This window comes from Asterias rubens, chromosome 15 (genome assembly GCF_902459465.1).
Source record: "Asterias rubens chromosome 15, eAstRub1.3, whole genome shotgun sequence".
NCBI lineage: Eukaryota > Metazoa > Echinodermata > Asteroidea > Forcipulatida > Asteriidae > Asterias > Asterias rubens.
In genome coordinates this window covers 13,986,857-14,009,703 of record NC_047076.1, presented here as the reverse complement: position 1 = coordinate 14,009,703, position 22,847 = coordinate 13,986,857, and the positions used below count along the sequence as shown (strand labels likewise).

Here is a 22,847-nt window from a genome sequence, read left to right as displayed (position 1 = left end):
TGTTGAACACCATTGCTTCGACGCTCACCGCAGTTTTACAATATTGTTGTTATATGACCAATTATCCTAGTGGTTTTGCGGTCAATAATTACAAAAAGTTTCTGGGCACGAATACCACAAATAATGAAAAATTTCAGGGGAAAAGGAGCCCAGTGTTGAGTTACTGGGTCTACCCAGGGCCATAATAACTTCATGATATTACGAAGTAAAATGAATCTCAATCTGCTATCGAAGCTGCTGTACTTTTATAAGTAAGTTGTTGATGCTGTATTGAAGTGATTACCGAAACAGTGACTGTAAATGAAATCATGGAGAAATCGAGTCTTTTGTTCCATGATGAAATCGGTCCAGTCCTTTAATATAACATTTACATATGGTCATGCTTGTTGTTCAGCACATGCACGCTACGCTAATCTATCTCATCAAAAGCCTGTTCAGTTCCGATCCAGAATTACTTTTCTTCATTAAAAAGTACTGCTGCAGTGAATTCTTCTTGACTTGTTTAATATATGGATAGTTTCCGCACCTCGAAGTTTGAAGTTTATAAAGTTTTCTTACCACCAGCTCTCTTCTCTGCATCACGATTGTCTATCGAGCAGACGACTAGTGCAAATTTCACAGTTTGTTATAGCGCCCTCTAAATAGAGGGCGCTATATCGATTTCGCGATAAAAATTTGAAGGTGTACGCTTGAAGGTGTACGTTTGGTATAAAAATATATTCTGAAAATTAATGGCAATGTGGCCTTGACGGCAGTTTGGGGTAGTTTAGTTTATAATGCATGATTTATTTTGACAAACTTTTCTCTTCAAAGTAGGCTGACTGTGGTTATAAAACAGAAATAAGTTTTTATGGCCCAAAATTGGAATCTGAGAAGTTAGGTCTATACTGCATAATTTTTCCTTTTCATTTTGTGTATTCCCATTATAGGAGTATTCTTTCTGATGAGCACAGTCGCTCCAGATTTCTGGCAGTTTATTATCTCAAAAACGCTTTCACCTTTTAAAAATAATATTCACACATTTAACAGGTACGGTTTATCAACAACTAAACTGCGCCAATGAGTATCTGAACATTTACAAGTGGTCAGATATAATTATTGGAACCTCAAGTTAATAGTATTCCCAAAAGAAAATTATTAATCCGATGCACACTTGTCTTCTGCGCATTTTGATACCTCTTTACGATGCGTTACGATGTTGTTTGGCAGATTTATGGGTACTTGAGTGGCTTAAGGTCGAATTTCGAAAGATACAAATAAGAACAGATCAGTATTATTTTTACCCGCCTCTAATGATTTTATTGTCTCGTGTTGGATAAATCGATTGTGATAAACATCAGCGTTAAAGCAAAGACAAAGGGGTCAGAGTTGGGAGGCATAAATCAATTTAAAACCAGTATCCCTATATAGGCTATAGTAAGACACGGTGTTTCGATAATATAACAAAACAACGATGGCTGAAGTGACCAAACAGATCAGAGGCCTTGTTAACGGTATGAGAAGACGTATCCGTGCCGTTCAGAACAATGGTGGTGATGGAGGACACACTAAGTATTGGGGACCGTTTTCAGGATATCAAAAGTTAGATTTAATAAGATAACAGCGGGGAGTACATATGGAAAGTCACTTCTTTCTCGAAAACTACATTACTTAAGAGGGTGCCGTTTCTCACAATGTTTTATATCATTATCGACCTCTCTCCATTACTCGTTACCAAGAAAGTTTTAATGCTAATAATTATTTTGAGTAATAAATTACCAATAGTGTCCATAACTACCTTTAAAGGGAAGCTTGGTGTATGTTTGGTATAATAGGGCCTGTTAATTTATAATGCATGTTTGGACAAACTGTTCGATTCAAAGGAGGGCCCAGTGTGGTTATATACATCCCCCACCCTCACCCCAAAAGAATATATTAATAATATTAAGTATCGAAAATACATGTAAATTTCAAACGATAATAAAAGTTTGAGCTTTGTATACCGTACCCTAACAGTACATGTATCTTACACATTATTGTACTCGCTTGTCATAATTATATTCTGTCTTTAGATTGTTTAGAGAGCCATTTTGTCATTCGTGGCTCTCGGGATGGATGTTTTAGCTGTAAATTATTTATCTTTTTGCAAATGTTGCGAAGGGTGTGGTATTTTGGGTAAGTAGTTGAAGTCATGGTGGGAAAGTACAGGAAATCGGACGTGAAATAAACGTTTTAAAATAATTATTCACTTTATGCAAATCTTAACATTTGCATTTAGTGAATATCTATTCTAAAACGTTTACTTCACGTCCAATTTCTCAAATTACTTTGGCACCATGACTTCAACTACATACCCAAAATACCCCGTTCAAATTTTCGAGATAAGGTTAAATAGTAAAAAATATAACAAAACAACAGATTAGAATGAAAACTTCTCAGATGCATCCATCCCCCGGGGGCCACGAAACATCAAGTGGCTCCCTAAAGAAGCTAAAAACAGATTGAAGAAACTCTAACAAAGTGACAGGCGAAATAATAACCGTCTTTCACTGCGCTTGAACACTGACACCCACATTCTAAAACAGAAGGAATGCAAAAGAGAAAATACTTAAAATAGACTACCCAAATAAACTGGCTTGGAGGGGCTTTATCTAACTACCAAATTTTACCCTTTTTTTCATCTTAGTATGTACTACGCATTTTTTCAATTACTCCGCAGATTCATTATACGCCGCATGAGAAACAATAGCCTAGGCTTAGCATGGGGCAGTTTGGGTATTGTAGCTGTCATGGAAGATTTTATCAGTGAATTTGGGGAATTGTAATACAGTCTTTGAAGTGTCTGAAAGAGTTGGGAATACTTATTTGGGGTCCATTTGTGTACAATAGTGCTGCCTCGTCTTGGTGCAAGGCGTTTCTCAGTTTAAATTCACATCACGGCTCGGCCAACTCGTATAGCGCCCGCCACGACCGCCCGTATAGCCTACAAACCCGACTTTGCCCATGGGGGCGGGGGGGGGGGTCGGGGTCGGGCCCACGCGGAAGTTCATTCGGCTCTTGCAACAACAAAATACCACGTTAAAATCACAAACACATTCTCTTTTGCTTATGAAATAACATTGATCCATTGGCTCTGAATGCAAGTGAGCTATCATATTGATATTCACCTTCATGATTTGCAGAGGCGCAAGTGAACCAGAAGGAACGGCACACGATTTACATCTAATGATCTGAAAACCAAATTAAACAAACCCTGTTACCTGTTTTTTTTTTCCGTCAAAAAAGGTAAAAAGGAAAATACAAACCCTTTACCCTTTACCGTTTTTTAATCTTCAAAAAAGAAAAAGGAAAAACAAACCATTCACCCTTTACCCTTTTTTTAAGCTTCAAAATGGAAAAAGGAAAACAAACCCTTCACCCTTTACCGTTTTTAAATCTTCATTAAAGAAAAAGGGGAAAACAAACCCCAAACCTTTTACCCCTACTAACTTTTACTTCGCTTTTGTTTTCATCTCAACGCGCATAAGGACTTCTCTGTGGTTGTGATATGCGCTCTACAAAAATGGTTCATTATTATTAATAATTATTATTATTTTAGTCTTCAAAAAAGAAAAGGAAAAAGCAAACCCTTTACCCTTTACCGTTTTTTAATCTTCAAAAATTAAAAAAGGAAAAACAAACCCTTCACCCTTAACCGTGCTTTAATCTTCAAAAAGAAAAGAGGAAAAACAAACCCTTTACCCCATAATACGATCACCAGTAAAGGGTTTCATTTTTTCTTTTCCGTCCGTGTGGATTCCAAAACGGTAAAAGGAAAAGGGTTTGCTTTTTCCTTTTTCCTTTTGAAAAATTTGAAAACTGAGATAGGAACGGAAATCGGTTCGTTTTAGTTTCCTTACAAAGATTTGGGAGGGGGTTAAGGGGGCAAGGTTCGTTTTCCTTGTTCTTTTTACATTTTAAAAAGGGAGTGGGGACTCGCTCCGCCCTCTGAGAGGCAACCACTGTTGAGAGTACACAGCGCCATCACGCGTCGTGCTGGAAGTGTGAATATTGTTTTGTTTACTACCAGTTGTCATTTTAGAAATGGTGTGGTTTCGAATTCTGCTCCTGTTTCTCCCAATATTGGCAAAGGGGATAGGCTCTAAGGTTCCAACAACAAACAGCACAGAATGAATAAATTGACAAAGACAACGCACCGGTAAGCGGTAGCTTTTTAAATTCTGCACCTTGGCTGGTACATTGCTGACAACCCCTCGATCGATGAACAGCTCGGCGCGGCATTGCCATTGCATTACAAGCATTGGTGGACTAACTAAAGTAAAGTAAAGTAAGTAAAGTATACAGCAATGGCAATGTCACCTCACCGAATCTGCCTCTCGAGCGATCATGGGTTGACTTGGGAGCACCCGTGGGCCTCGGAAGTTGCCACCATTCATTTATATTATATTACTTGTATCTATCCAACTTTTTTACAATGACACTTTTACACAGTTATACTTTACACTAACACTTCATCAGCAGTGCTGAAATCTTATAAGTTTTACGTTGCGAGAGATATTACTTTAGCCATTTACAGTGCTAATGCTAGTTGCGATAACGTGACCCTCCTCCCGACGGCCGGGAGGAGGGTTACGTTATCGCAACTATGCTAATGCATGCACAGTCTCGCGGTAAACAGGAACCAATCAAAGTTGGGGGTCGAAACATATGAGATTTGGTAACATTCGACCCTACGATCCAGTGTTCTAGTTTATAGTTAGGGAAAATCTGTCCCTTGGAGATTCTGTGATTGTAAAACAAGGTGATCCAAAAGAGGGCACTTTCAGAAGAAGTTTTGTACACGTTATTGATGGAGGAAAGAATCTCCGGGGATCATGGAGCTATCCAAACTTTTCCAGCGCCTTAATGCAGAATCTTTCCGCTACTGTTTTGCACTTTATAAATTGTTCTTTATTTAATGTTATTATTAACTAGCGTGATGCCACGTTTCATGCGGCACCCCCTAGATACAATGTTTGTGGTTTTACCATGCAGGGTTTTCTGTGTACTGTCTGCTGAACAACCTCCTGGAATGTCCCCAGTATGGACTCCCCTCAAGCCGCCACCAGAGCCTGATGATATCCACCTGATGTCCGATGATGCATGGACTATACTACATGTTCTGCGTGAGGCTCATAGAAAAAGAGAAGAAGCGAGACAGCAGAGACTAGTCCCTTTAGGTACTTTGGTTTAAAGTTAGCCCCATGACATAGATAAAGCCAATCCACTTTGTATAGCCAAGGACACAAATTGAATTGGCTCTTTAGCTCTTTATGTATGGGGGCTAATGGAGAGTTGTGTGCGCATGTCATAAGGACACAATCATATTTAAGTGTCTTGCTAAAAGGACACTAGTGTCCAGATCAAGACTCAAAATCACATCCTGCTGATCAGAAACACCAGAGCTTGAAGCTAACTTAACACCAGAACTTGAAGCTAACTTTAAGATCAACTTTTTCAAGAATGTTAGGCATGCAACTTTTAAGCTGATAATCTGATTTTTATTATTTTTTTTTTCAAAATAATTATTCGTGCCATAGAAAACTGGTTTTCTGCTGCTGGTTGACCATTTCCACAATTTTGGCAAGCTACAAACTCGCACCTATTGTCTAAATATTCTCAAAATCATGTTTTAAAATTGTGTTATTTTTTGAAATTTTAAGAAACAATCAAAGTACTGCAATATGTGTTTGCTGAATTCAACAGATCCGAAGTCATATTACAAGACCCTCTACCAGGAAAGTTTCAAAGATGAAAACCCCTCTCAGGATGCTATCAAAGCTGAGAGCTCAGAGAGAAGTGTTCCGTGTAGAGCTGAGATGGTTGAAGGCTCGACAGAGATTTAGAGTGAGGATATATCATCTCAGAATCCTTCTTTGTTTAGTGTTGGCATAGAGCAAGCTTCTATCCCTTCATCGACACGAAGAGGTACCCATCAGGTAGGATATACAAATGCAGGAGGATACAGTAAAGATCCTGATTTGCATAGGCTAGATGGTGGCCACCACAAAGAACTAGAGTCTTCTAGGGTTCATAGGTCAGATTTTGAGAGAGAGGCCAGCAGTGGTGAGAATGCTAGGTACACTGCTTCATCGACATGTAGTAAATCACCACAGTTCAGATCTGATCCTCATTGTGCTCCACTTATCGGAAGTGTACCCGTTTCATCCCAGCTTTCAAACAGCCCTCCGATCGACACAAATTATTATCTGGAGTTCCAACAAACAGTTGAGGAGTCCAGCAGGGACCTAACTAGGAATCCAGAGCATATTGAGGGTAGTAGTGATCTTAGTTTAATGAAAATCTCAGGAAACGGTGGTTCAGTTAGAAATCTCTTAGATAAGAAGGACATAGTTCATCCTGCTAGAAGAGCTAGAAACACTGATGGAGATGGAGAGTTAGCCTTTCATCAAGACGCTGTTAGTGTAGAAAAGCAACACCCAGGAGTAGGGCAGTTTGTTGAAGTAGTGGCATTCAAGGAAATAAACAAACATCTGATCAGACTGTACTAAGGTAGGCCCCCTACTTGCCCAAAAAAATTAAGGGGGTGTAACGTCATGTTAACAGGTCTAGGTCAGGAGATTAATCGACAATCGCTCAAACTTTGCAACATTCGCCACAAATTCACCACGTTCACTCAACTCTGCTACTCTGCAGACCTCCGCCCCGAAACTGAAGAATTAAAAATGTGAGGGACGAGGATGGCCGCAATCCTTCCTTATGTAGTGAATCCTGAATTCTCAGCATTCTCCAAACTCTGCGAATTCCAATTCGCTATTCCTTTTAGTGGAGAGCGCGTTACGTGGGTGTGTATAATGTGTGTTTATGACCAGTAAAAAGTGTTGAAACATGGGCGTGACATGCGAGCTTGCACCTGTTCTTATATGACAGTTTGTTTATTCCTATTGGTCGAGAGCAACGGCTGAAACAGTTGTGCCTTATCACACAATACGCGCGACGCGCACAGCATTCCCTTATAAGGAGTTGTTTACCCGAGGGCGGTGGAGGGCTTAACCATTTCATAGCTGGAGGGATGTTGTGAAATGATTGAACAATTATAATTTTTGCATTTATTTTACTTTTTGACCAAAAAGATTTGATGTTTTTGACCGATAAGGTATTTATGAATGGGAATCAAAGTGTGTTGAATCGGTTTTCAACTAGTGGTTTAAACCCGCCGAGGCCTGGTTCTTGATAAAATTATCAAGAACCAGGCCTCATTGGAATTAAACACTAGTTGAAAACCTCTTCACCACACATGGATTCCCTTATTTTACCTTGACAAAAACCGAACCATGACCCTACCTTTAAGAATATCAACATATCTAGCATTCACAATCCTTTACTTTTTACCTGCTTGGTGTTGTTGCAATTGGATTTTGTGACAGTAATTAGTGGGGGGGGGTGGGGTTTTTTAGTTTTGATGCAACTTACCAGCATCATGTACTCAAGTTTGCCCAAGTCCTCATACTCCACATACTCTTTGTCTCCTCTAGTACTGCATAAGTATCACACTGCGAATGTTGACAGTTTTACAGTTTATGTGGGTTATGTCATAAGAACGCTCTGTTTCATGTGTTTAACAACACAGCAGGACTTTCCGATAAATTAAATGGGGACGAAATAGCATTTTTTTGTGATTTAATGGATGGTGTGGAAATAGTGTGTCACTAGTGAGTGCATTTAATAAAACTCCTGCCTCTCTCATCCCATCAGTGATGCTGTGGCCCATGTTTGATTCGTAGCTAGGGACATGACCCTGTTAGTTTTGGTTTGACTCACTAGGGCTGCGTGATAGCTGTTGTGCAATGGTTCTCTCCTCTATCAATTTGCCATGGGAGGTTTTTTGACTTTCCTCCCTCTGGGAAACTTAAACACTTGTGATCTCTGGCTGCACGCCTCTGTGTTCGAAATGGGTCGAGGCTGACTGTCATAAAGTCACCCTTGCATACCTTCCTGCATCCGATCATCCATCCTACTCCTAGAAGTTCCACTATCGTCTCCAGACAATAGCGGAATGAACCTCATAGTTCTAGGAGAATGATCATCCCAACTTGGCTATCTGAGGCTGAAAAGATGACAAACTTTATCTTTTAAAAGCTTTAATAGACTGTAGTATTTTTCAATGGAAGTGCCATTTACAAAATAAAATGAAAATTGCCTTGCCCCTTTAAGCAGTAAGCAGTAATATTAAAGTTTCACTTTTCAACTTTGGCTTTCTTTTTGACCACCCCTCCTCCCCCTGCCCTAACCGTAAGGGTATTTTATTTTCTTTGCTTCCTTTTTTTACTCTAGATGGATCAAATTGCCCTGGATTGTTTAACTCATGATTACCAAGTTCAAGGACTAGCAGTCTCACCAATCATCGGTTTTGAACCACAATCTACCGCTTGCAATAATGGTGAGTTCTCGAAACCTATTTTGTCTGTTTTTTTCATTGTGCTCTCATTACACCAGACGTGTGTATTTTAGAAATCAACCATCTATTTTGTCAACCAGCCCCTGACCCACACATGCCCTGACCCCTCTATTCTGCCAATCTTAAGCCACTCCCCAATTATGTCTAACTCCAAATCTGTACTTATTTCCAAAGCATGCACTAATCTGGATGCACCCACCTTTCTATCTTTCTGGACCCATCCCCAATTCATTATCCTTCTACTAGTGTACTAGTGGATGTTGATGGAGTCTAGCGCAGCCTTAAATGACTTAAGGTCAGGTGCAGTACGGATGTCTTGGAGAAGTAGGTTCCACTCTGGCAAGGTCTTGGGGTATAATGAGAACTGGTAACAGTCTTTGTGGGCACGGATTTGTTTATATGTATGCTGGCTACTAGATGATCTTGTGGTTGTACCGATGCATGAGTTGAGATATTCCTTTATATTGTTAGGTGTTAAACCATGTGTTTCTTTGTAGACGGATGTTAAACGAGATTTAGTCCTTCTGTCCCGGAGTGATTCCCAGTTGAGGTTTCCTAGGATTGCAGTAATGCTGGATTCACGGCTGTAATCACGAACTGTGAATCTGGCAGCCCGATTTTGGACCTGTTCAAGTTTCTTAATGTCTGTGTCGAAGTGGGGATCCCAGATAGTAGAGCCATACTCGAGTAGTGGTCTGAAAAACTGACTAGCGTTTTGTATGCTATGGATTTCACATTGCTATTACAGTAGTAGATGTTCCTCTTTAGGAGCCTGAACATCCTGTTGGCCTTGGAGCTTATTTGACTAATATGTGATGACCATTTCAGGTCGTGGCTGAGATCAATTCCTTGGTATGGGTGATGTTTAACTTCTGCAAGGTTTGAGTTGCCAATAATTTATGTTAGCTAGACACAATTGTTTTTTTCTTATGTGTAACCCTTAGCAAGTGGCACTTGGAGGTGTTGAAACAGAGCTGCCAATCAGTTTCCCATCTGTTGAGGGTGTTGATGTCATTTTGGAGTGTAATCGAGTCCATAGGTGAGGTAATGTTGCTTGATGTTGGTTAAAATTAAATAAACTTTAAAGGGTCTATGTACTTTTTGTTCGCTTTCTACTACCAATCTTCAAACGGAGTAAAGTTTAATGAATGTGAATTTGTGGACATTGTGTTTTGTGTTACAAAAGGTACCCAAATCCTTTTAAAGGGTTGAATATAATGTAATCCTACTTCTAGAACTATTGTATGAGATTCGTTCCACTGTCGTCTCGACGTGGTACTTTTGGTACTTGGTGGTTATCCTCCTGGAACTTCCGCTGGGGAACTTGACACAAGAACTTGACAATTCCCTGTCTGGAATCCATACACCCAGAAAGACATAACCAAAATTGAAGCCACTCAACGACGTGCTGCCAGGTTCGTTCTGCAGCTGTACCACCGCACTGAAAGCGTGTCGGCTATGTTGAACACCTTGGAATGGGACACCCTAGAAAGGCGACGCCAGGCAGCCAGCCTCACCCTCCTCTACAAAATCCAGAACCAAACTATTGCAGTCAATCCAGTCCTATACCTCAACCCAGCAATCCCATGTAATACTAGATCATTCCACCCAAACATATATCAGATCATCCCAGGTAGGATACAGTCATTCTCGAACTCATTTTTCCCAAGAACTGTCATCTGGTGGAACTCACTCCCTGGCAATATCATCACCTCCCCTTCAGTTGAGGTTTTCAGGGGAGTGGTGACTGCTCACCTATAAGCAGCAATGAGTCTTTTTTACTTGCACCATGTACAAACGCACCCCTGCACCGCTCATGGACAAGTAGTCCCTCTGCATTACGTCCTGTCTTATGGACCCTACCGAGTATACAAGTAGAAGTAGAAAGGAGGTCAGGAGAGCGTCGTCTAATTTGTTTTGTTGTTGTTTAGGCCTAGCTAGATTGTGAATGTAATTACTTTTGAAGATTTGGTGGGATTTGGAATCTATATATGAGGGATTGTTGCAGATTATTCCATAATTTCTCAGTGTTCTTTAATAAAAAAAGATTGTTCGTAGATGGTAGATGAGATGCTGGGTATTTTGAACTGATTGTCTTTGCCCTTTCTTGCCCTCTGCGGTTTCGATTCTAAAATGTGGCTGTGGTCGGCTTTGATTACACGTGACGATAGACGAGGTGTCAGGACACTTCGTACTTTTGCCACTTTGTACCTTTGCAAGGTACGAAGTGACTATGGACACTTCGTACCTTGGACACTCTTTGGATTGGACAAAAATGTGTTCAGTGGACTTGTCGTAAACGGGCCCAAACTCGACCATCATGACTCAGATTTTCAATTACTTTGCGCCTTCAGGACGTCCCTCTAATCTTAGTTAGGCTATATATTTTATTTACCTGGTCCCTTTTGTAAATATTTTGCCATGAGTAACATAGTGAAATCACATGTTTGATAAAATAGCCACAGTTGTTTTGCTTCCAGGCTTTATAAAATTAGGTTCAGTTCTGAAATATTTTTCATTTCTCTTCATATCCAGATCCACACAGATAATCGTCATTCTATGTTACCAGTGACCAGGATACCAGCTGTCCTGGTTCTCTCCTTGTTCTCATTGGTCCATATTCATGCTCGGCATACTACGATACACCCAGGTGTTCAAGGCTTGTCGGATACCAAGACGTCGTACAAATACATTGATAAGTTAAGTCTATCAAATGACAATAGACGAGAGATTCAGGAGATACTGCTGGACGCCGGCGCCCAGCATGAAAAGCTGCTAGCAGAGTACCAGGCAGAGACATACAGACCATTGACCATCGGTAAGAGATATTTGTCAAGTTTACTTATTGCAATAAATAGTTATGCCTGAAGTTGTGTTTCCAACTTCTTTTGGGCCCTTTTTCAAACCTCGGCTTGGGCTCTGGCTTATAGGCTCCAAGCTCTATCTACTGGGCCCAATTTCATGGCTCTGCTTACCGCCGAATTCTGCGCTTACCCGCATTCCCCGCTTACGTGCAAGTGCCGAATTTCTGCGCTAGCCTTGTAAGCGTAGAATGTCTATGTAACGTGGAATACGCACGCGCAGAAGCCAAAATTCGCCGTAACCCGTGAAATACGCTTGCCGTAAGCACAGAATTCCCTGCTTCCGTGAGCGCCGATTCTGTGCTTACGGTAAGCAGAGCCATGAAATTGGGCCCTGATGTTCGAACCACCACGTGAAATACGCGCTGGTCTAAAAAGGCAGTTTAAAGGCTGAGCTCTGCGTTTACACTGCGTACCAGTGCGCAGAGCCAGAACCCAAAAGCCGTTGAATTTTGTGTGAGGTATGACCAATGTACGGAAGGACCGCAATGGGCATATCTTGGGATTGTGCAGACTGAGAGTTGTGTTTTGAAAGGGACTCTCTTTTGTTTGGTTTATACCCATTCTCTTTTAGCACTGTGTTAAGGTGCTCCAGTTCATTAGGTAAATGTTCCTTAAATCACAAATAATGTGTGCCCTTTGAAGTAGGGTCCGGTTCACTGAGGCTTTCACAGAAGGAGGATGGAATGACCGAGCGTTGAGTAGCGGTCTGTATGGGTGGGTTTTCTGTACACGGAGTGTGCTAGAGAACCATCAGTCTACTTGGAAATGAGTACATCAAGGAAAGGTAATGAATCGGATGTCTCAGTTTCCATGGTGAACTGAATGTTAGGGTGTTGGCGGTTAATGTGACTAAGGAAGTCATCAAGGTTTTCCAATCCATGTGACCAATTGATGAACGTGTCATCCACATATCGGAGCCAAAGTTTGGGTTTGAGTCGAGCGGTACCCAGGGCTTTCTGTTCAAAATCTTCCATGAAAATGTTCGCTAAGACTGGGGAAATAGGAGACCCCATGGGAGTTCCTAAAGCCTGTCTGTAATATCCATCTCTCCATTGGAAGTATGTGGACTTCACGCATGTCATTAATAGATCATGAATCTGGTCTGGCGTTAGGCTGGTTCGATCGGTTAGAGTTTCATCTTGTTCTAGTACCGCTTTGGTTATTTGGCAAGCTTCATCGGTGGGTACGTTAGTGAAAAGAGATTTGACAGATTTGAAAAGAGGTTTTTTTCCAGCCGCTGTTGAAACTGAATATGAGCGACAAGAATAGGGGGCTAATGTTACAGTCATTTGGAAATGCTTGTAGGTAAGTTTGTCGAAGCCACCGATCTATCTGGTTGTCTTTTTTTATGCTTCAAAATTTTAATTCAGATGCCCAATTTCAAAGAGCTGCTTTCAAAACACAAAAGTAGCTAACACCAAACAATATTGCTTACTAGAATAAGTTTACCAGCCAAGATATTTTGTCATGTGTGCTATCTGTACCTGGTATCTTGTTTGGAATTTCTAAAAGCATGGAGTATTGCTCCATGCTAAAAGCAACAATTTTCTGCTTAAGCAGCTCTCTAAAATTTGGCCCTGGTAAACGTCGTAATATGACATTTTTCAACCAATGGGATAAAACCAGCCTAAATTTATGATTGTTGCATTGCATTCCAGGGCTTCAGCAGACTTCGGAACAGCTAAAGAGTACTTAAGAGAAGCCATCGATATCGCCGAGCCACTTGAAGATCCTGTTGCCGTGGCAGATCGCCATGGGGACTTGGGAACCACTTTTTGGTCGGAGGGGCGGTTCACCGATGCCCTTACCCATCAGAAAAAACAGTTTGTGTTTGCAAAACAAAGAGGCAAGTTATTTCAATGTTTCGATCAGTATGCTCTCTCGTTCATACCTGGGCCCAGTTTCATAGCGCTGCTTAACAGTCGATTTTGTGCTTACTGTGCAATTTCTATTTCATAGCGCTGCTAACCGTAAGCACATGAAAAGGCATGCTAACCTTCCGGTGCTTACCGCACGAAAATAAATGACGTCACAATGCAAATCCATGGTAAACACGCAATGGCCGTCCAATTTTTCTGCTAACCTGTGAAATACGCTAAGGCTTAAGCAAATTTTTCTGCTACAGTAAGCACGCAAATTTGCTTACAGTTAAGCAGCGCTAAGAAATTGGGCTCTCTGGTTCATACCTGCTCTCCTTCCCTAGGTGACGGGCAGCTTTAGTGGTTTCCTGCTTCAACATTGGCTTCACTCATTACTTCATGAGCCCACCGGACTACAACTCAGCCTTGGTCTACCACGCAGTACAGCTAGAGCTTTCTGACACTGACATGATTGGAAATGTTGATAACTGTGAACGACTCTCTTACATCATACTTGTTCTTCTTCCCTAGGTGACCAGGCAGCTCTAGTTGTATCCTGCTTCAACATTGGCTTCACTCATTACTCCATGAGCCCACCGGACTACGACATGGCCTTGGTCTACCACGCCATACACCTGGAGCTGTCCGATGAAGTCGCGTGCCTTAAACTGCCTCGGCAAGATATACACAGGTTTGAATTTTAAGTATTATAAGTTATCACACACACGCTCATGGAATACGGATAAATTAGCCCTGGCGGCCTTATACTTTCGTAATACTACAGTGACATCCTGGATATCAGGGTACATTTCTGGGGCGGAAAATTTTCAAAGCTTCATAACTCAAATCTTACCTGCAAGAAGCCAATAATTTCAACAGATTCACACTCCATGGCAGCATATATTTTTCTGCGGTGGGTTTTGATCGTCATATATTCTTCAAAAATCCGTCATTTTCATGAAATAATGCAGCTCCCAACGATAAGGAATTCCCATTTGTGTTCGTACTCTCACAGTCTGTCGTGTTTACGCAAGATGCGCAAATCTTGCCTTGCGTTTGTGTGTTAATGCTGTGCAGTCAAGAGTATGGTGACCAAGAATTCATGCGTCTTGCATCATGCGTCTTGCATGCGAATGTATTTGCAGACGCACGGCAACAGACAACACTGTGAGAAAACGATAAAAACAGGATTTTTTTAACGTTGGGAGCTGCATTATTTCACGAAAATGACGGATTTGTGAGGAATATATGAGGACCAAAACCCACCGCAGAAAAATGTATGCCGCCATGGAATGTGAATCTGTTGAAATTAGTGGCTTGTTGCAAGTAAGATCTGAGTTATGAAGCTTTGAAAATGTTCCGCCCCAGAAACAGGCCTCAATAGTTAGGACTCTGTATCTGTGTACAGAGGAAGAGTCCTATATAGGGAAAAATAACGGAAAAATATAGTGCGTCTGCATCTCACATCCAACAAGACCTCGGCCTTGGACCTCTTTGGATATGGGACGTAGTTGTGCTATATTTTTCCTATTGTGCTATATAAAGGAAGCCACTATCAGATAGCACCCCCAGGGATAATTACTTTAAAGAAGTCAATAATTATTTGAAAATCAAAATCATTTTTGATTTGTGTCTGTTTTTCTCTTCATCATCAGCTCTGAAGGACAATGAGGCGGCCATCTTGCTCCTTGTGGAATGCTTGGAAGTCCACAGTCAAACGGGAAACCATCGCGGACTGGGCATAGCCTACGGGAACATCGGTACGGTGTACCGAGCCATGGGTACGTTGTGTAATGTTTGTTATTGAGACATTAATGAGCCAGTCAGCATTCTCCCTTAAGGCAGTGGACACTATTGGTTATTGTCAAAGACTAGCCTTCACAGTTGGTGTATCTCAACATAGGCATACAATAACGAACCTGTGAAAATTTGAGCTCAATCGGTCATCGAACTTGCGAGATATGAATGAAAGAAGAAAAAAAACCTTGTCACACGAAGGTGTGTGCGTTTAGATGGTTGATTTCGAGACCTCAAGTTCTAAATCTGAGGTCTCGAAATCAAATTCGTGGAAAATTACTTCTTTCTCGGAAACTATGGCACTTCAGAGGGTGCCGTTTCTCTGGAGAAGTGAAAAAGAAAAACGTGAAATCTGTGGATGAAAATTTGTAAATAAAAAATATTAAGAAAGCACTGGATTGGTGAAAAGAGGTAAGTTAACAAGAAAAATGAGCAGAGTTTCTGTTGGGCGCGGTAATAATAATAAAAATAATAATGAGGTCTTATAGAGCGCACAAATCCACAAAAGTGCTCAGGGCGCTATTACAGAGAAAATACTAACAAAAATAACAAAGAACAGATTAAATAAAAAAGAATGGATCTTTGAAACTTATTAAAAAAAAAACTAAAACACCCCAAAGAAATTAAAAAATAAACCTGATAAAAAAAACTAAAGAAACAAACTCAAATATGATTAGAGTGCCACTGCACTGACATCCTGGGTATAAAGGTTCTTTACAATGCGAACACAAATTTTACTACAATTTTCTTAATTTTTTACCTGATTTGAGAAGTTGAAATTCCGTTCATATACTCATAGTGTCCCTCACTATATTTTCAGCGAGTTTACAGCTAACAAATATATCCATGGAAGAAATTATTTCCGAAAATATGTCAAAGTTCTGCACTGGCCATGTTGATCATCGTATACCACTTGATAGTGTGAGCTCAAGTGCGCATGGCTTTAGAGTGCAGCGCGTTGTCTTGCCGCTATTCGCCGTCAACTGGGTAGGTGCCATCAAATCGCCTTCAACTCCTCCAATACACATTTAAAATCCAGGAGGCATAAAACTGGAAAGCACTACACCTCAAATAGAATTTTTTAAAGTTTCAGGTTGAATTTTGGTTACAAAGTGAGTTTCTTTCTTAAAAAATATTTATAAGCAGCAAAGCCGTCTGCCGCCATCTTGCTTTTTTACATGGCTTCTTCTTGTCATATAGACGGACAACAGAGGGCGCTTTCCTGCGCGCGTATATTTTTTTCCTAGGACCGATGAGGCCACTTGGCATGCGCCAACTTAACGGCCTCATCTGTCCTGGGAAAAAGATACGCTTCCAGCACATGGAGTCTTGGCACAAGACGTCTATGCTCGGTATACTATGTTCTGCGCTTTGTGTAAATTGCTCGCTGACTATTATCCATCTGCTTAGTGAGTGGTTGACGCAAGTTGATGGCGCCGCCAGTGATCAGTGCAAGAAAGTGTTTACACGGAAGTTAGTGGACGACGTGGGAATGGAAAGCGTAAATTTCAATTTTCTTTTCACAAAATATTAACACCAAAGGAGACAAGTCAACAATTTAAAATAACGCGGGCTTGGAGTTCCAACTACAAGAAACATGTGAGTAAAAGTTCAGACTCCCAACTTAGGTAGAAATATTTTTAACAGATTTTTGAAAATCTTTCGCAATGGTACGGGACCTTTGGATTCCGTCGCGTTGCATGCAACGGAGGAGTCCAACCTGGGCTATATAAAGTACAATGCTCTCTTGTCTGAGTTGTTGGCCGTTGGAATAACTTATCAAAATGATATTTGGTTGTGTTGACGGAGTGGACAACACCAAACGAGTTGACGGCAAGTAGCAGTAGGATTGCGAGTGTAAAGTCAGGTTCATACTTCCTGCAAATGCGAATGCAATTATGCGATAGAACAAATTGTGACGATTTCACATGGCTGTTTAGCACTTAGCAAACTGATGTGAACTATTCCTTGTGAATTTGGGGTGCAAAATTACAACGCATTCACATTCGCTTTCGCAGGAAGAAGTATGAACCGGGCTTTACACTCGCAATCATCTCTTAACTATTCTCACCCATTCTATTCTCAGGTCCAGACGGACATTCAAAGGTTTACGACTAGCACGTCATCCTCTAACAATGACAATGCGGCTAGCATCAACCACATCGTTGTCTTTCTACAGAGACCTCGGAGTGAGGGAGATCCCTCTGTTCCCCATCCCCAACACTAAACTCGCAATCAGATCAATTGTGGTTTTACCCTTTACACCGATATGTTAGTACTCGGTACTTTCCCTAGTTCTGTGAAAAAAAAATCACAGGGATATTACTTGGGTGGGATTCGAACCATCGACCCTTGCAGTTAACGAGCAGTGTCTTCTTACCATCCTAAATAAAGGGTTCAATCTGCCTCTAGCTTCCAGGCACTCTAGGTGGTCTAGTTTGTAAGGCACTGCTACAGATTTGCAAAGGTCCTGGGTTCTAATCCCACCCAAGTAATCGAGTATGCCTGAGAACTCGTGAAAGTTACTCAGCGGTGTAATGGTAAAATCAAAAGTATATGAAATTCTTTATCCCAAATGCAAATTTAACATCTAGTTCTCGCAACCATCTCTTAACTAGTTTCACCCATTTTACTCTCTAGGTCCAGACAGACATGCAACAGATAGACGACACTCATGTCCTCTTCAACATTTTCAATGCGGCTACCATCAACCACATCGTTGTCTTCCTGACCGGGACTGGAGCATTTCCAGAGGGAATGGGCGGGGCCATCTACTTCAGTTGGCCGTCACCGGAGGGCGAAATGGTCTGGATGTTTCTCGGTTTCATCACCAACGAAAAGCAAAGTGCCATTTTTAAAGTAGTCAGCTTGAAGAAAGGTATGGTTGACAAAAAAATGTAGTCAATATGTTTCATCAGGCCGGTGTTTATATCCCGTTTTATTGGCATAACTGTCACATCTCCACCCGCAAAATATTATGATTACATGTCCATGTACGTGCAAATGGGCAATTCCACGGTCAGTCGCATAACACTTTTCAGTGTCATTTCTCGATCGTGGTGCTAGAAGTTCTGTGTGAGATATTCTTTCCTCTAAGTTTATAGACTGATTTGTACTTGACACCCAAGGCTTTGAATTGATAATTATTAGAAATGTTGTGGGCTTTGTGCTCTGGATGTTATAACGTTGTAAAGACCGGTCAGTCGCATTACACAAAAAGGACATGGTAAAAAAAACACTTGTCACAATTCAAAAATCTCCTCTATCAAAAAGATTGTGAAAGTGTTACTATATGTAACACACAACTCTTATACATGAGTATCCAACAGGATACTTATAAATGGTCAGCAACTTGAACTTTTAGGTATACATGGCAAAACCATGGTCAGTCGCATTACGGTCAGTCGCATTACAGTTTTCCAGGCAATGTAGCCACGCCTACATGGTGCCCAAGCCGAGTTCTGATTTGGCAATAATTGGGTTCATTCCTTGTCAACAACTAAAAATAAATTGGTTTCATATGTTAGCTATAACTTCTAAGTGGAAAGAAAGTTGTGACATAAACTTGATTTTTGTGTGTTATGTCCATGTTTGCTTGGAATTGCCCAAATACCTACAGGAACAATCCTTCTTGCCCAGAGCAAGACTATTGAGATATTCCCTAAAGCAAAGCAAGAAATCATCTTGGTTAGAAGCATTGGACACTATTGGTGATTACTCAAAATAATTGTTAACATAAAAACTGACTTGGTAATGAGCAATGAGTTGATAGTAAAAAACATTGTGAGAAACGACTCCCTCTGAATCTGAAGTAACATAGTTTTTGAGAAAGTAGTAATTTCTCACTAAAATATTTGATTTGATTTCGAGACCTCAGCTGAGGTCTGGAAATCAAGCATCTGAACTGAAAGCACACAATTTCGTACGAACAGGGTTTTTTTATCTTCCATTATTCTCTCACAACTTCGAAGACCAATTGAGTTCAAATTTTTACAGGTTTGTTCTTTGTGCATATTTTGAGATACACCAAGTGAGAAGACTGGTCTCTGAAAATATTACTGAAGGTGTCCAGTGTCAATGATCAATTTTTAGCATCCAGTGGTTCCACTTCGTCAACAACAATGAGGTCACCCAAAGAACGTGTTCGCCCCCCCCCCCATCAACCAACTAATTCAGCACCGCCACTCTGCCTTCTTCGGTCATGACGCTCACCTAGCTGACAACATCCCAGCTAAAAAAGCTCTAAAGCATCGCCATCAACTCCAGGGGAGGCCTAGCACCAGCTCCTGGCTGGAAGAGACCTTGACAGAGGCCGCTCTCGGTCATCCTAGGCCCAACAACTTGGCCGGCCGAGCAAAATCGCCCAAATGTGGCGTGAGGCTGTAGGACGTGGACACATGAAATCGGCGCGATGTACCCTTGCTGCCTCTGCGGGTTGATTGATTGATTGTCTTTTTATGATTTTGTTTGAATGTGTCTTTCAAAGGAAGTTCTACAAACAACTCATTCATGCAGTCTATGCCTGTACAGCAGCCGATGAAGACGATGTCACAGATTGGAATCTCTGTGGAACCCCTTCACGTTATCCAGCATCAGATACCAACAGAAACTACCCAGGTACGTTTTTATTTTGTTGTTGTGCACAGTCGGCTGGGTATTGGTAATTGTTAAAAACCAGTCTTCTCACTTGCTGTATCTCAACATTTGCCTAAAATAACAACCCTGTGAAAATTTGAGCTCAATCGGTTATCTAAGTTGCGAGATAATTATGAAAGAAAAAAACACCCTTGTACATGTGGTAACTTTATTCCGGTTAACAAGGTCCCAATTGCATAGAGCTGCTCAAGTAGAAAATACTGTTAAAAAAATTCTCACCGGCTGGTAACTTTATCTCGGTTAGCATAATTTTGATTTGCTTAGCTTATTTTGTGCTTAAAGGCAGTGGACACTTTTGGTAATTACTCAAAATAGTTATTAGCATAAAACCTTACTTGGTAACAAGTAATGGAGAGCGGTTGATGGTAACAAACTTAGTGAGAAATGGCTCCCTCTGAATTAAGGTGGTATTCAGTAAAGAAGTAATTTGCCACGAATTTGATTTCGAGACCTCAGATTAAGAAGTTTGAGGTCTCGAAATAAAGCATCTGAAAGCACACAACTTCGTGTGACAAGGGTGTTTTTTTCTTTCATAATTATCTCGCAACTTAGATGACCGAATGAGCTCAAATTTTCACAGGGTTGTTATTTTATGCAAATGTTGAGATACAGCAAGTGAGAAGACTGGTCTTTGACAATTACCAATAGTGTCCAGTGTCTTCGAGCAGCTCTATGAAATTGGGCCCAGTATCTCAGGAGTTCAGGTTGCGCCTAGCCCTCTATAGGACTCTTCCTTTGTGCTGTTCACAGAAACAGAGTCCTAAATATTAGGGCTTTTTCTGGGGAGGAAACATTTGGAAGCTTTAGTAACATTTGAAAAATGAAAGGGCTGCATCGGATTTGTTGGGTGTCATGACCGAGTGATTAAGGGCATTGAATCTAAGTTCAGGTGGAAACGTCAGCGGAGTGTGGGTTCGAATCCCAGTCATGACACTTGTGTCCTTGAGCAAGACATTTGACTATAGTTGCTTCTTTCCACTCGGGGGTATAAATGGGTACCTGCGAGGGTAGAGGTTGATATTGTGTATGAAAAAGCCACTGGTGTGCCAAGGCAGTTCAGGGCTGTATACTCCCCAGGGGGGCTGAGAAAGATTACAGGGATGTAATTTGTCCAATGACCAGGGCACTAATCTAAAGCGCATTGAGATAGTTATTGAAAAATGCGCTGAATAAGAACTTGTCTTTATTATTATTACGTCTTCAATTAATCGTGATGCAATTAAGCCTGGGCGACTATTGCGACTAGTGTCAAAGTCGCAACTATTGATTGCTTAGTCGAGTAGCGACTATCGTTTTTTAACTACTCGGTTAATCGTACCTCCACGACAACTACAACAATAGTCGTGGCTTCCTGCTTGGTGAACCAATGGTGTTGCTCACCACTATTTACGACGACATAATTTACTTACGAAACACAATCGGACATCGCGATCAGAAACACAATGCGACTCGATGAGAGCTGTTGATAAAATAAAACGTCGTGAGAAACGGCTCCCTCTGAAGTAACAAAGTTTTTGAGAAAGAAGTGATTTCTCACTGAAATATTTGCATCTGCGAAAGACTTCAGGCGTGAAGCCTTTCTCAGACTTCTAAAAAGAATTTTTTCTTCAACTATTTTCTGGAAGTTTGATAATCGATTAAGGCAAACTTCCACAGGTTTGTTACATTTTAAGCATACATGTTGGGATACATGGGCATGGCAAGTGCTTGAAAACTGGTCTCTGACAATAGACCGATCCACGGCGCACATGTGAGCAAGAACACGTGAGGCTCTCCTATGCCATTCTGCACAACTCGTCTGCCCACTCCAAGCATACGCATGTCAGACTTTATTTGTCAGACTTTGTGTTGCGCAATGGGATGTGATTGGTCAATACGCAATGATGGGGCGGAGCTAAATGGATCGGCCTATTACCAAAGGGGTCCAGTGCCTTTTACTTACTTTTTGTTTTCTCTCCATTTATTTAGACGTCGACTTTTACCAGCTTCTCAGAGTTCTCCATGAAGATGTTGGAGAACTTCTACAACTACGCCTCGTCGTTCGGAATAAACCAGTCGCAGATGACACCCCAGCCAAGTATCAGCTGGATCCCCATGACGGTCCTAGATAAATGGTTTCAGAACTTCAAGAACAAAATGGTGCAGGATCAGAACTTTTGGAGGAAGTGACTGTACTTGTGTCATTTTTGTATTTTAACAATTTTAAGATTTGGGTATTTTTTGTAACACAGAACATAATGTCCACAGATTTACATTAAACTTTCTCAGTTTGAAGATAATGATGGTAGAAAGCTTCCCTTACAATATTACTTGCTGAGGTGCTGTAGTTTTTGAGAAATGAGTACTAAAACAAGTCACCAAAATCACTTACGTCTCACTTTCAGAGATTGCAAGTAAAAATGTATTAACCAGTTACATGTATGGTATGTTATGGTTTTAACATGCTAATACGTTTCAACATGTTAATACTGAGACTAAAATAACTTGTGTGACATTGTTTTACTCATTTCTCGAAATCTGTGGACATTGTTTAAAAAGTACCCAGACCCTTTAAAGGCACTGGGCACTGTTTGGTAATATTGTCAAAGACCAGGGGTGGATTTCACAAAGAGTTAAAGACACTTTTGGTAATTGTCAAAGACCAGTTTTCTTACTTGCTGTATCTCATCATATGCATGAAATAACAAACCTGTGAAAAGTTTAGCTCAATCGGTCATCGAAGTTACGAGATAATAATGAAAGAAAAAACACCCTTGTCACACAAATTCTAAACTTGAGGTCTCAAAATCAAATTTGAGGAAAATTACTTCTTTCTCGAAAACTACATCAATTTAGAGGGAGCTGTTTCTCACCATGTTTTATGCTATCAACGTCTTCCTATAACTTATTTCCAAGTAAGGTTTTATTCTAAAAATTATTTTGAGTAATAGTGTCTACTGCCTTTAAGACTAGTCTTTTAACTCGAGTTACTCGTCCTAACTTAGGACTAGCCTTAGGATTTTAATATCTCCTAGGACTAGTCCTAAGTTAGGACTAGTCCCAACTCTTTGTGAAGTTGACCCCTGTATTCTCAATAGGGTCCAGTGCCTTTAACATTTACTAAACAATTTTACAACTAATAACTGTATATAAGTCATTTTGCACGATGTCTTTACTTTGAAATTGATGCAGTTATTATGGTGATTTCAATTGGGCATGGCGTCCTTTCTATTTTAGTCTAATTACCGTATTTTG

At 40.7% G+C, this 22,847-nt stretch overlaps 2 protein-coding genes across 6 annotated transcripts; both read left to right on the top strand.

Moving 5' to 3' along the window:
* Positions 1-4,055: 4,055 nt before the first annotated feature.
* Positions 4,056-21,805, top strand: LOC117300141. Of its 5 annotated transcripts, XM_033783858.1 has the most exons (11): positions 4,056-4,306; positions 5,014-5,198; positions 5,725-5,957; positions 8,314-8,419; positions 9,382-9,476; positions 10,973-11,255; positions 14,816-14,941; positions 17,044-17,146; positions 17,598-17,835; positions 19,473-19,574; positions 21,582-21,805. In XM_033783858.1, the coding sequence occupies exons 7-11, from the start codon at positions 14,856-14,858 to the stop codon at positions 21,722-21,724; spliced, it is 672 nt and encodes a 223-aa protein (XP_033639749.1). In that variant the 5' UTR covers positions 4,056-4,306; positions 5,014-5,198; positions 5,725-5,957; positions 8,314-8,419; positions 9,382-9,476; positions 10,973-11,255; positions 14,816-14,855; the 3' UTR covers positions 21,725-21,805. The 5 variants fall into 5 exon arrangements, with proteins under 5 accessions (XP_033639749.1, XP_033639750.1, XP_033639753.1 ...); XM_033783859.1 differs by lacking the exon at positions 9,382-9,476 and having other exon boundaries at positions 4,056-5,198; XM_033783862.1 differs by lacking the exons at positions 4,056-4,306; positions 5,014-5,198; positions 5,725-5,957; positions 8,314-8,419; positions 9,382-9,476 and adding an exon at positions 10,024-10,070.
* On the top strand, positions 12,070-14,831 carry LOC117300296 (G-protein-signaling modulator 1-like). The gene is made up of 4 exons (XM_033784032.1): positions 12,070-12,606; positions 12,960-13,147; positions 13,692-13,851; positions 14,816-14,831. Exons 1-4 carry the CDS (start codon positions 12,554-12,556, stop codon positions 14,829-14,831), a joined length of 417 nt encoding a protein of 138 aa, XP_033639923.1. The 5' UTR covers positions 12,070-12,553.
* Positions 21,806-22,847: the final 1,042 nt, after the last annotated feature.